General features: G+C 43.3%; 1 protein-coding gene across 17 annotated transcripts in view; it reads right to left on the bottom strand.

Annotated features, from left to right (window-relative positions):
* scarb1 (scavenger receptor class B, member 1) overlaps positions 1–14,209 on the bottom strand; it is a 217,008-nt gene that overhangs the window by 179,256 nt on the left and 23,543 nt on the right. For 14 of the 17 annotated variants that reach the window (XM_069933456.1, XM_069933460.1, XM_069933458.1 and 11 more), the window contains one exon: positions 13,299–13,440. The exons of the other annotated variants lie outside the window; for them this stretch is intronic. In XM_069933456.1, the coding sequence (XP_069789557.1) occupies positions 13,299–13,440 (142 nt within the window). The remainder of the gene's footprint in view (positions 1–13,298; positions 13,441–14,209) is intronic. 17 annotated transcript variants of the gene reach the window in all.

Genomic DNA, 14,209 nt, shown 5'->3' with positions numbered 1-14,209 from the left:
AGGAAAGAGGTAGCTGATCAAGAGTGCTTCCCAGCCCCTTAGGGATCCTCTCAGAAGCAACAGATAAAGGGTGGCCACCCACAAAAAGGATAAGAAGTCTTCGCTTTAAATTTAGGCTGAAATCTGTTGGGAACAGGAGGTGTCCGGGGACACAAAAATGCCAAACGACAGTCAGAGGGTCTCTCCGATCCAAAAAATCTGTCAACAAATTGACCTAAAAGGAGGCTCGGAGAATCAATCGTAAAACTGTGCAAGTGGCATGAGTAGTAATAAGGGGTAGAGTTTGAAGGAAAATTCCATGTGGTGTTGGTAAGTCCTCGTGGATACCGCCCTAGGTAAATAAGGGTCTGCACTGATGAGGCATTCTGCGGATACAGCCCGAGGTAAATAGGGGTCTGCACAGGCAGAACAAGTAAAATTGGGATCAATTGGACAATTTAAAACCACAAAGTGTTCGGGGGGGAAATAGTAGAAGTAGCATTGAAAATAGTATAGTAACTGCAAAGAGTGGACAGGACAGAAATAAAGACCACGACTGGACTGAATGATGAAGTGAGCGGAACAAAAGAGCACAATGAATAAAGCAACTGCAGTTGAACCTGAAAAATGGGAGAAAAGAACAAAAAAGCTGTCAACCCAGTGGCCGAGGGAAGGCACCATCAACATATGTAACGAAATGGAATGGAAGTTCTGATCAAAGATTATATGGTCTAAAGATAAATCTGAAAAATGAGAATGAAAGACAGAGCAGGAGGTGGAGATACTGAAGGTTTTCAGGACAGGAGATAAACTGGGTAAAGTGTGTCAGGCAGGGAGGATAACTAAAGAAGAAAGTAAAAAAAACTGGAGAAACAGCTTGAACAGGAGGAGAGTCAGAAAAAGAAATCTACATTATGTGGAGTAAATGTTCTTATTATTCAACCGATACAGGGATATAGAGAAGGGGGCCACAAGGGGGTCTGATTTACCTTGTATATAGAATAATGATGTAATCTTTTAGTTCAACTTGTTTTTTTGAGTGTATAAAAGTTGATGCATCCCTTTTTTGAATAGAGTCCTCAGAGACTGCTTTCAAGGCTGAAAGCAGAAAGGGTTCTCTCAGGTTAACTTGGTGTCCAATAAAGAGTTAACTGTACCAGTTCTATGCGCTGTGTTCTTTGCATCGGGAAGTGGCAATTTCAATACATTTGGCAAACCAGCCAGGAGTCCAAGATTGAGGAATACTTACTGGATGGTGTCAGTGACCAGCTGAACTTGCATCTAAAGATTAAAGAATGGGCCCATGGGATACTTTCCCAGTTCTTCTCTTAAGTTGTTAGATCAATTGATTCCTCCCTCCCTATAGCATAACTCTTACAGACTCCAGATGAACTACGAGTGTCACATCCCGAGCACAGAGAGGATAAGGGGTTTAGGATTTCCCCGGTGTTGGGATAAAAGTACTGTCAAACATAACATATTGTCCTAGTTCTGATGCCCTGCCTTAGACTGGTTGTTAAGAGGGGAAATCCCCCCATGCGAAGGTCAGGACCCTGAAGTGGGTGCAGAGGAACAAAAGGACAACATGGGACAAGTGTGTGATAAATCAGGAGTAAACACTCCTATGGGTAAATGTCAGAAATGAGTGATGTGGGGACCCCGGGACAGCCAATGTATATCTGAAGTATGGTAGAAATCTAACTTGGACAGTGAATTGCACAACTCAGAAAAAGGTAGGAATTGAGCAGTAGGCCAGAAAGGGTTGGCCAGGGAAATTTATGGTAGAGATTAAAAAGGTAATGATATATCAAAAAAGGGACTGGTTCCGTCCATGTTCCAATTACATGGAGCAGGAGGAAGAATTTATAATGACAGTAATACGGCCGTGGAAAAAAGAATAAGAGCTGGAGAGATAATGGGAGCCGCAGGGAAGGAATCGGTGGGGATCTCAATCACACGTCTGGAATATTAAAGTTCATCATGATTGGGCAGCTCCCGACCTGTCTGTGCAGTATATTTTTTTAAGGCTGAAATTAAACTTTTCTCCACATAAGATGTGTAATAAAAATTAAAAGTAAATAAGTAACAGACCAGCACCAATCACAGGATGTGAACCTGATTTAGCATTTCAGATTAAAGAGATGATCATTACGATTAAAATGGCGACACATTCCCTCAGATGCTAAATGGTTAACAAACAGAAGGTGAAGAAATAAAACCCCGGGGACCCAATGTCAGGCAGGGCGACCCAATTCTTGCAGAATGATGAGAATGAGGAAGGCCACCCCCATATGTAACCCAGCAGCCACAGTGACCAGACCTGTGACTCACTAGCAACGTTTCTGACCTAGCTTTGATGTAAAATTGTTGCTCATTTTGGAAAAAACACACTTGAAAGACTGTGCATAAATGAGGAAGAAGGGGGTTACTAAGAGCTTGAACCAAAAGTCATTTGAAAGGTACCTTCCAGAGAGCTTCAATCATGCAGCAATTTCACGTTGTTGGACTTTAAAAGAAACAATGAAGAAATGGTGTTCCACTTCTGCAGTGTTTCTTGGAATCACAGAGAAGAAATAATTTTTTTTTAAATAAACTGCAACATTGTTTAAAACTAATTGAAACTGGTCTGATACCAATAACAACCTAGAAGAGTGGCAAAGACTCCTGGGCCAAGTATTAAAGAGAGAGAGAGCTGAGGTACCTTTGAAACCTAGAGTAAAATACATCCAACATTTAGGGGCATCTCTCCTGACAATAAACGACTCAAGCACTTTTGAGCCACAATGAACCTTTCCCTTAGTGAATTCATTTGACCTTCTATGAGTGTATTACTGTTAACTCGATGGCCTTTTAAAAACTGCCTTGTGAAAAATACAGAAATGAAAATGGCTGCCTTCTATCATCCAGTTTCCCCAGGAATTTGAATTTTTGCCCTTGTAAGACCCTACATAATAGGGAAAGGAATATTTATGCCCATACCAGTACTTTTTTATCTTTTGGGAGTGCTCACCCAGAAGCCACTGCAAAAACTGCTGTTATAAACAGTCCCTTCACCATTTATTCAGAAGTGATGAACTGCTTGGATAGACCGGTCTTGCCTGATATGGGGATGAAGCACATTCAGGAGGACACTCCTACCATTTCATTAAGCTCTGTAAATAGACAGTAGGGGTGTGGCAGAAATTGAAATATGAACCACCCTGCTGGACAATTTCTGTACCAAATGCAATTTCTTATACTCATACTTCTTTCTTTGGCTTGGCTTCGCGGACGAAGATTTATGGAGGGGGTAAAAAGTCCACGTCAGCTGCAGACTCGTTTGTGGCTGACAAGTCCGATGCGGGACAGGCAGACACGGTTGCAGGGGAAAATTGGTGGGTTGGGGATGGGTGTTGGGTTTTTCCTCCTTTGCCTTTTGTCAGTGAGGTAGGCTCTGCGGTCTTCTTCAAAGGAGGTTGCTGCCCGCCAAACTGTGAGGCGCCAAGATGTACGGTTTGAGGCGATATCAGCCCACTGGCGGTGGTCAATGTGGCAGGCACCAAGAGATTTCTTTAGGCAGTCCTTGTACCTTTTCTTTGGTGCACCTCTGTCACGGTGGCCAGTGGAGAGCTCGCCATAACACTACTTAATTATATATATGCAATAATGTAGATTGACCAAGGAGAAGGGGCATAGGAGGGGCACATCACTAATCTAAGACAGTAGGACCTTCCAAAGGAAGGAAGGTATTAGCTGCCTACAGAATAATCCCAGTAAAGAAATTGAATGCCTCCCATTTGAGTGTATATGGATTGATTTTATAGACTTAAATACGTATTGTCTTGTTATTGTTGATTTGCCTGGGTCCTTAAAGAATAAATTGACTAAGTTGTCAGCAGTAACTGGGTTGAATTGGATAAAGGAATTGGGGATTACAGTGGTTCCACTGCCCTCACTAACCCCAGTCAGCAGGAATAGTGGAATGTGCAAATGGTAAAAAAAAACTTTACTGGCCAAATTGACTGAGGAAACAGGGCTAAATTTGGCTAAAACGTGTTTCCCCTAGCATTGTTTTAAATGCAGATGAGACCACAGGCTAAGTCAGAGATGCTGCAGAGATGGTCCATGGACTGCCAACACGGACATCTTAGTGAGCAAAGCCCGCACCGCCAGTAGGGATGGATTTATTATCATTAGGTGATGACATAAGCAAATATTTGAGTAATCTAACTAAACCTTTTTTGAGAGATGCATTCACAGGTACAACAAACACACTTGAAGGAGGCTGATCTACAGATCAAAGAGGTGAATATCCTAACGTCAAACCTGAGAATTACGTTCTGGTAAAGAATTGGATCGGAAGAAATTGGGAACTCGCTGGAAAGGACAATTTCAGGTCCCAGTAATAACATTGTAGAGCTCGTCAAAAGAACCAAAGACTTGTTGATCCAAACCAAGGCTTTTATTAGCAAAAGACAGGAGCTCTTCACAGGTGGCCGACCAGTCCGGAATGATCCGACCTGACTAGGGACACAACCCTTTAAGGCCCAGACAGTAGGCGTGGCTAAGCTCTCAGCCAATCGCTGTAAGCACAGTCTATATACTGTAACTATATACACTATATACATTGGTGATAGACCTGTACTATCACATTCACCTCTTCTTGGAGAACTGACCCTGGAAAAAAAAAAAATGAGGGAGAGAATGAAAGGAAGGGGTAGGTTAAGGACTGTAGCGGTCAGGGGGTCTGACCATCCGGCGTGACCGCCGTGGTGCCGGGATTGGGGTCGCTGGAGTGGTGTCGCCAGCGGGCTCGTCGGGTGCGACCGCTCCTTCACTCAATTCCCCAGTCGTGTTGTCAGCAGGGTGGCCCGGGTCATCGGGGTGCTGTTGGTCCTTCTGTTGCGGCACGGGGCCTTGGGAATAAAGAGTTGGGAAAGGTTGGATTGGGGGGTTTGTAGTTGCTCACAGTTGGCGGTGGGTAGGTCGTCGGTCGCGGCAGTCGGGCCCCGGCTGTCGTCAGCGATGGATGCTAGGGTGAGTACCTGGTTGGCCGCGGCGGGTCCCCAATCGGTTGTGGTGGCCGCATCGGCGGCGGCGTAGGCAGCGGCAGACAGGGAGCGGGCAGCAGCAGCGGTAGCGTCGGCCCCGGGGGTGGCTGTGGCAGCGGCAGCAGCTGCGGTTGCCACGGTTGGGACCGAGGCCGGGTCGAGTGTTCCGCACGGGGGCGAAAGGCGGGCCAACACCATGGTTGCGAGGGTGGGCTGCCCCTTCCGGGTTCGGCGTCTCCGTGACATCAGGCGTTGCTGTGCAGGGGAGCCCTCGCTCTCATTGGACGAGAGCTCTGGGGAAGAAGAGTTTGAATGGGATAGTGGCAGTTGGGCTTCACACGAGGCACTGTGTTTGCCGGTGGCCATTTTAGACCTACAGACTGCAGCAAAGTGGCTCTTTTTAAGGCATTTCTAGCACCTGGCTTTTATTGCTGGGCACTGGGACCTGCTGTCCTTGTGCCTCCCGCAGAAATAACATTTTGGGTTCGCACGGGGCAGTGTAGCAGCAGACGACAGGCCGTCAGTATCTCGGGGAGTGGTAGGGTAGAAGGGCACTCTACTCACATCAGAATGAGGGGTCCAGTCCCTAGAGAACTTGTTGGACTTTAAGGCTGCATCCTCCATTGTGAATGCAATCCGGGCCACGTCCTCTAATTTTTCTACCCCTTGCTCGAGCAAGCGCAGCCTCACTTCGTTCGATCGGAGCCCGGCCACATTGGCATCCCAGACGAGGTCGCTAGTGATCTCGGCAGCAGTTTTGTCCACAGAGTTACAGTCCTTGCCCAACGCCTTTAATACTTGTAAATATGCCCTGCTGGACTTGCCAGGCTGTTGCTTCCTCGACGCAAGCACGAGCCGGGCATGAACTCTGTTCACCGGTTGATCACAGTTCTTTCAGTACCTTTATGGCTGCGATGTAAGTGGTCTCATCCTGGATGTTCTCGTAGACTCTCAAGGACACCATAGACAGCAATGCTGTTAGACACTGGTTATCCTCCTCTACCTGAATGAATCTCAGGAAGTTTTCAAAGTTCAGCAGCCAGAAATTAAAGGCTTTGAAGGCTGTAGCTGACTGTGGGTCGATATCAAGTTTTTCTGGCCGAGTCAAACGCTCCATCCCTTTCAAAAAAATTATTTTTTCTTTTTGCTAATAAAATTGTAGAGCTCGTCGAAAGAATCAAAGACTTGTTGATCCAAACCAAGGCTTTTATTAGCAAAAGACAGGAGCTCTTCACAGGTGGCCAACCAGTCCGGAATGATCCGACCTGGCTAGGGACACAACCCTTTAAGGCCCAGACAGTCGGCGTGGCTAAGCTCTCAGCCAATCGGTGTAAGCACAGTCTAGATACTGTAACTATATACACTATATATATTGGTGATAGATCTGTACTATCACACACATTGACTGCAGTAATGCTTGAAGGACAACCTCACTAGATACACCAAACAGACTTAAGAAAAAAGGCCCAGCTAAGACATTCCGACTTTTATTATAACAGACTGAAAAAGCGACGCCCACACACAACACGAGAACTTTATTGTTATTCCTCTTGTCACCTTGACATTTGAACTGAAGACCAGAGTCAAGACTGAAAAGAGGAATTTTTGTTGACAGCATAATACCTTTTTAAATGTGTCTTCCTTATATGTTGATAAGATTAATGTTTATAGCTATTTAATCTATTCCCATATTCTAACCAACTTAACGGGAGGTATCCCCTCAAAACCCAGCCCTAGTCCATACAGAAAATGATAAAATGGATTTTGAGATAGAATGGACTATAGAAAAGGAGATATACATGTGGATGGCAGCAGGATATAACATGACATCTTTTATTAAATGGTATCTCCAGTCGTATAGCCATACTAAACCTGGGAGAAACTTGATGCAAGACTCTTAGTGTATACAATGAGACATTTATTTTCACATAAAGCATATCTGTGGCTCTCTACTAATTGGATGGGGTGCTGTTAATTGAAATATGTGGTTCCTCTACACCTCATGTACAAGACCTACACCAGTCAGAAGTTAGGGCTATTGGCTAATGAGTCACCTAAGGGGTTCCAAGCAGCTTAAGGAAGGCGTATAGAAAGCCAGCCACACTTATTTGATCAGATAGATAGTATGACTAGAGGAGGTTGCCAGGGTACTCACCTTTACAATGCAATCACTTCTGATTTAGCAGCCAGCATATTTCTTAAATAATAGTTACCCTGTGTGTTTTGATGGTACGGGATGGGAATGTGGGATAGTAAAATTGAAAGGTGATTTGCCTTGTATAGAAGAACACTGCCGGGAACTCGATTGTGAGACTAAGAAAGGACACTTCTGCACTTGTTTAAGGAAGGAATGTTTGAATCTAACAGGAGGAACTTAGGTGGTTTGTGGGGATGCTGCGAGGAGAAACACTGGAGAAAAATATAAAGTAAAAAATAGGAAAAAAAAAAATCACCCCAGACATTGGTACCGACAAATGTACTGAGACCCCACCGCATGTTATCGGTTAAAGAAAGCCTATGTATTACAGGAAGCAGCTTCCCTGTCTTGTTTGCCATTGGGACATTAGGACCTTTTGTTGCCCCATGCCCAGAAAATGCTAGAATCAGAAGATGGATCATCACCGAGGAATGTCAAAGGAATTTGTGCAGACAATAACAATCCTGTTACCCTGGGATCTGACTTCAGATGGGGAGTCCTCGGCTCCATATCCTTTGGAAGATCAGCTGGGGTTGTGGCTGCCAAGAATCGCAATCATCTCATCTGTGGCTTAAAGGCGTTGGGCAATGAGACAGTGTCAGGGTTGGAGGGTGTTAATTGAGAATTGGTAGACTTGAGGCTCTTCTCACAACAAACAAGATATGCAGTGGATTATCAGTTTGCTACCCAGGGTGGTGTATACTCGATTATAGGGGATATGTGCCTGACAAAGGATACAGATGAATCCTTCAGTATCTCAGAGACGATGCAAGATATTCATAATCAGTTAGTCAGTTTTAGACAAGGACTGAGTGGCAGAATGGATGGCTTGCTTGGCTAACCTGAATATTTGGAGAGTCATGGTGGGGAGGGGTGGGGGAGGTCATATATCTTGCATGGAATTGTGATATTAGCTAATTAAAAATTATAAGCCAAAAGTCAAATCTAAGAAAAGGAATGTGGTATTAAAGTGAATATTAAAATAATTTAGAAGTATCAAAGTGAATTAAAACACAAAATGGAAGCCTGATGTATAGATTGAGGAGTGGCTCCATGAATGATACGAACTGGTACAGCATCAATAGATGGCTTTGGAATGCAGGCTGTGCAGATAAGAAATACGTGACAAGTTCTCTGTTTAGATTCCCTGAGAGACCAGGGTTCGATTCAAAGGGGGAAGGAGTGGGATACTTGGACAATCCCACTGGCAGATACTTGGTGACTGTGCAGTAAGGAGGGAGGGATGATGTACTATTATAATCTGCATGACGTACAAGACACACAAGAAGAGTGTAGCACGGCTGAGATTAGTCTGTAAGGGCACCTGGGTCCTTTTTTTCCCTGTCTCAAGATATTCAAGGACAGGTTTTTGGCTCAGTGACCCAGGGAGTGGGAGAGAGAATATGAAATCAGAGCACAAAAAACAGTATATAACCCAGTTTTAGGGAAAGCTACAGTAGTTTAATCTGACCTTTGTCTTCTCTCTTTATGTGAGACCATTTAGGTCTCAAAGGGGGGGAATATATGGAAAATATACCTAGGTACTATTCATTATGTATTCATTCATCCATTACTCTGTAACAATTTACTATGTACTTCAATTACACTGTTGAAAATATTAATGTAATCAAGTAACTCCCACAGTACGTAGAAAAGTAGAATTTGCTGATTTAAAACCTGCTAACTTTAAAACACAAAGCGGGAAAACATCTTCATCCCCAAGGTTACACAAAACTACTAACTTTAAAACACAAGTCCAGAGAGAAAACATCAAGGTCATACATTCAAATCTAAGGAAATAATAGTGGTTACAGGCACCAGGAGAATAAGCATTAAAACAGGATGAGGTCAGGGGAGTAACACTAGATCAGATAGGAGAAGTTAGACAGGACGTGGTAGGGGGAACCATAGTGGCGAGTGATTTATTCTGAAACAGGCCGGTTACAAGAGGATAAGTGTAGCGCAAGGAGAAGAGATAAGAGAACCACGACCAAGAAACAGAACAGGATGAGCTAATTGGCATAAAACATCAATCAAAGTCAAACATTAACAGTAACTGAAAATCTGTATTAAAAAAAGGGCTGTGTCTCATAGCAACAGGCATTTCAGAGTCCAGGCTTTGATTTGTCTCAGCTTTCATTTGCAAATAAAGGCTTAAACTTTTCTGAAGAATTTCCCACATTTCCTGACTCATTTTTGGACATCAAAAGAACCACAACATTAGACATCATCCCTCTGTGCAATCCTGGAAATATCTTTATTTTTCTTTATATAACTATATTATATCTTTATATTAACTATTTTGAGGATGGGAGGTTTGGGGGAGAAGTTTTGAATGGGGGAGGGAATATCGACCATCATGAATGTAGTTTTAGTTTCTTTTCCCTTTGCAATTTGTAGTATTATATTAATTTTTGACAACTACATATATGCTGAAAATTTTACATGATTTTGTTTTACAAAAGAGATGGGAGAATTGGGGGGGGGGGGGAGAGTTAGCCTAAGAAAGGATGAGAACAGCTGAGTTAGGGTAAGAGGATGAGACAGAGAGGTTCGGAGGGGGACCTTTCCCATCCAGAGAGCACCTGAAGCACTAAAGGAGAGACAGGTGGAATCAGAGATGTTGATGGGTTTTTAGAAGCATCTAAATAATCTTCTTGACATAAAGCCTATGTCTTGTGGTGCTGCACCACTGCACTAATATATACGAGTTCCCACTGGTTTGGAAGGGTGTGGTGGGCCTCACTGGAGGGCTGTGAATCATAGCAATTGTTGTAAAGGAAATATTAAAATATTGCATATCAGAACTTGGAAAAAAAATTTAAGTAAATCAAGTGCCATTGACCATAAGCAGGTCCCAGTTCGGTCCTTCTGTCTCTCTCTCTTCCCTGACTCCTTTCTCAGCCAAAATAAATTCTCACCTCTCCTCTTATCATCATCCCATTTACACCTTTCATTGGTCTGGACTCCTCTCCCTCCCATTCTTCAGCCTTTATTCTGAGACCCTGCTGTGTTTTACTTACACCTTGAAGAAGGGCTCAGACTCGAAACGTTGGTAATATATCTTTACCTCACATAACTGCTGCGAGACCAGCTGAGTACCTCCAGCATTTACTGTGTGCTTTTCACTACAATCACAGCACCGGCAGACTTTCATGTTTCACTTAACCTGACCAAGCCTGCACTGACCAAGCACACGTCCTCCATAATAGTCCCATTTTATTCTCCCACAGGCCCATCAACTCCCCACCACTTGCCTACACATGAGTCACTAAACAGCCTATCAACCCATGCACCTTTGGGAAGTGGGAAGAAATCCACACAGTCACAGGGAGAACTGAAAAGTCCATATAGATTGCATTGGAAGGGAGATCTAAACTCAGGTCACTGGAGATGCGAGGCAGGAACTCAGCTATCTGGGTTGCTGTGATGCAGCAATCAGGCAAAGTCTAACAGCTCTGGGCCATCGAAATACAGTAAAATTCCTGTTATCCGGAATCAAGCAACCAACAAAATGAAATTGCAGGAAATAAATAGATTTTTAAAAATACAGTTTAAAATTGGCGTGCCTCATGTTTAGTTCGCCCACCACACAACACGTAGTCTCAAGCAATCGGCAAATACACTTATCCAGTATCAACCAATTCCCATACGTTTTACTGTACTGTTTTGCACATTTCAGTGTTTTTTTAAAGATAGACAAGTAAGAAAGCATATACACTATTTGCTTTGATTGGCCAAAGTATGGAAAATAAGAGCAGGGAGACTATGCTTTAAATCGTAAAACATTATTTAGGACACAGTAGGAGTATAGATTCTAGCTCTAGTTGCCAGAACATGTGCTACAGGCTCAAGGTAAGGGGTGGGAGACCAAGAAGGAATTAGAGGACAAATCCATGACACACTGCCTTTGGGAATGGTGGAGGCAGGCACGCTAACAATGTTTAGATGAGCCCTTGAACCACTATGACAGAGAAGGCCAAGGACAAAATGCTGGAAAACAGCATGGGTCGTGGGGGTCTGTTTCCATTGTGTGACTGCACAACATTTAGATTTTCAGAAGGAATTTAAAAAGGGAAAAATATCTCAGCGTAGGAGGTAACATATTGGGGGCTAACAAGAAACAATAGGTACAAATTTCTATTTTTCTTTTTGCAAGATGTAACAAGTTGTGTACATTTCAGATCATTGTTCAACATTTTACCTTGCAAATAACTTGGACAACAAGCTTGCACTCAACATTAACAAAACTAAGGAACTGATTGTGGACTTCAGGAAGGGGAAACCAGGAAAAGACAAACCAGTCCTCATCAAGGGGTCAGCAGTGAAGAGAGTTAAGAATTCCTGTATCTCAACATCTCTGAAGATCTTTCTTGGTGCCACCATGTCAACGCAGTCATGAAGAAGGCTCAACAGCAGGTATATATTGTAAGGAGTTTGAGGAGATTTGGAACATCACCAAAGACTCTTGTAAATGTCTAAAGGTTGTACCATGGAGAGCATTCTAACTGGTGGCATCACTGTCTGGTGTGGAGGGGCCAATGCACAGGACAGGAAAAGGCTGCAGAGAATTGCGAATTTCACCAGTGCCATTGAGGGCATCAGTCTCCACTCCATTGAGGACATCTACAAGAGGTGGTATCTCAAGAAAGCAGCTTCTATCCTCAAGGACTCTCCCCACCCTCTCCAAATCCCAGCACATATTTTCTCAAATACACATTGCTCCAGGTGAGGTCAAACTCCAGGAGAGGTCACACCAGTGCCTTACTGAGTCACATCATCACATCCCTGCTAATTATATGCTATGGCTCTAGAAATGAATGCCAACATTGCATTTGCCTTCTTCACCACTGACTCAACCTGAAAGTTAACCTTTAGGGTATCCTGCACAAGGACTCCCAAGTCCCTTTACATCGTGGAATTTTGAATTTTCTTGCCAGCTAAATTCTAGTTTGTCCATCTTTTTCTTTTACCAAAGTGCATGACTGTATACTTTCCAACACTGTATTTCATCGCCACCTCTTTGCCCATTCTTCTAATCTACTTGGGTCTCTCTGCAGCCTTTCTGTATCCTCAGCACCTACCACCCTGCCACCTAATTTGGTATCAGGTGCAGAATGTTGACCTTTATTTCAAGAGAGATTGAATGTAAGCGAGGTCCTACTGCAACTGTATAGGGTACATGTGAGGCTGCCCCCGAACTGTGTGCAGTTTAGCTGTCCTTGCTTGAGAAAGAATAGACTGACTTTGGAGTCACCAGGTGGATTCTGGAGATGATGGGGTTAATTGATGGAGTCACCTGGGATAATACTCTCTGGAATTCAGAATGAGAAGGAATCTCGGGGTAACTCATTGAACTATGGATAAGGATAAATAGGATAGAGGCAGTAAAATTAAACAAGAAAGTCTGCAGACTCAAAGTCAAAGCCTGAAATAGATCCTTTGGCCCAACATCTATATCTACCTCCACTAAAAAAAAACACAAAAATTTGGGAGTTCCTCCAGCATTTCTGTGTTTTTATTACAATCACATGCGTGTTTCATCCCACCTATGCTAATTTAAAAAGGGAAAAATATCTCAGCATAGGAGGTAACATATTAGGGCCTAACAAGAAACAATAGCTACTAATCACATTGATTTCTAGATCTCAGTGATTCAAGATTCCTGTATCTCCATCAACCACTTAGGCTATGTTGCAGTTTCCTCCCAACTTCTTCCTCAGACCCCTCAAAATTCCTCTCCTTAAACCTATGCCCTCTGGTCCTAGACACTTCCGCCGAAAGGGAACGTTTATACCTCAATGAGAATCTGGAACTCACTGCGATCTCGAATGGTTGAAGCAGCTCAATGTGGACGTGATGAAGAAGGGAAATGGCAAACAGATTATCGTTTGGATAAAATTACGAACAAAAACCTTTTGGTCCATACCGCCCGAGGCCAGGTTGTAATAACTTTTTTTTATATACAAAATAAAACTTTTTGCCATGGGCTGGGGGTCCTTACCAGAACCCTGAGACTTTTGCTGCATTGCTCCTCTTCATACATAATTGTTATCCATACATGAGGTACTGGGACGAAACTCATAACCTACCAAGGCAAGCATGTTGGGCAGGACAAGTTTGTCACTTTCATTTCCAGCCGACCCGTCAGGGTAGAAATAGTAGCGTCGATATTCACGGTACGACACAGTGTGATTGCTGTGAAAAGTGATGTTGCTTTTCTGTTTGTATTCACTGTAAAGTAAATCTAAACATTAATAAGGATATCAGACAGTGGCAAACTAACTCGTCATCATTCGACAATTTGGCTCAGGTGCAATTTTTACAAACCCATGCACTGGACCCACTGCCCTCCACCGATGCTGCCAAACCCCAACTTCACCTTTTAGCTCGACATCCCAACACCTGCCGTAGCTGCAGCTCCAGAACAAGTGAGGAGATCCGTGTTCTTTGGGGATGAGAAAGGCAACTTTATTGAAATGCAGCAGACCAAAAGGGGGCAGGAGAGATGTCCGTGTTGGGAAGGGTAAAAGAATGGGTAGAGTTAGGAGAGAAGAGGGTGTGTTTGTGTTTCAAACAATGCTCAGGAATTGTAACTCAGAAGGTGGAGGCTGTCCAAAACTGTCTCCTTCCAGGAGTGAGGGTAGAAGAGATCTGATGACAAGTGAGATCACATTGGCAAGGTTCTGATAAGATTCGATTTACCTACCACTGCAGACCCAATTCTGGTCTCCTTTTTTGAGAATGGATATACAGTAAAAAAAAAAAACCCTGTTATCCAGAATTCAAGCAACTGACAACCTCAAGCAACAGACAAATAAAATTGAGCAAAATAAATAAACAAACATTTAAAATAAGTAAGAATAAATAAAATCTTAAAAGTTTAAAATTGCAAAAGTAGATGCTTTCTGAAATAACACATCAACCTTTGGTGAAGAGGGGAGCCAATATCCAGCCAGCTGAGGGCCTTGGTCGGGCTTTGCTTGTAGCAGCTGTTTGAATA

Source organism: Narcine bancroftii, chromosome 4 (assembly GCF_036971445.1).
Source record: "Narcine bancroftii isolate sNarBan1 chromosome 4, sNarBan1.hap1, whole genome shotgun sequence".
Taxonomy (NCBI): domain Eukaryota; kingdom Metazoa; phylum Chordata; class Chondrichthyes; order Torpediniformes; family Narcinidae; genus Narcine; species Narcine bancroftii.
This window is presented reverse-complemented; position numbering and strand designations above follow the sequence as displayed.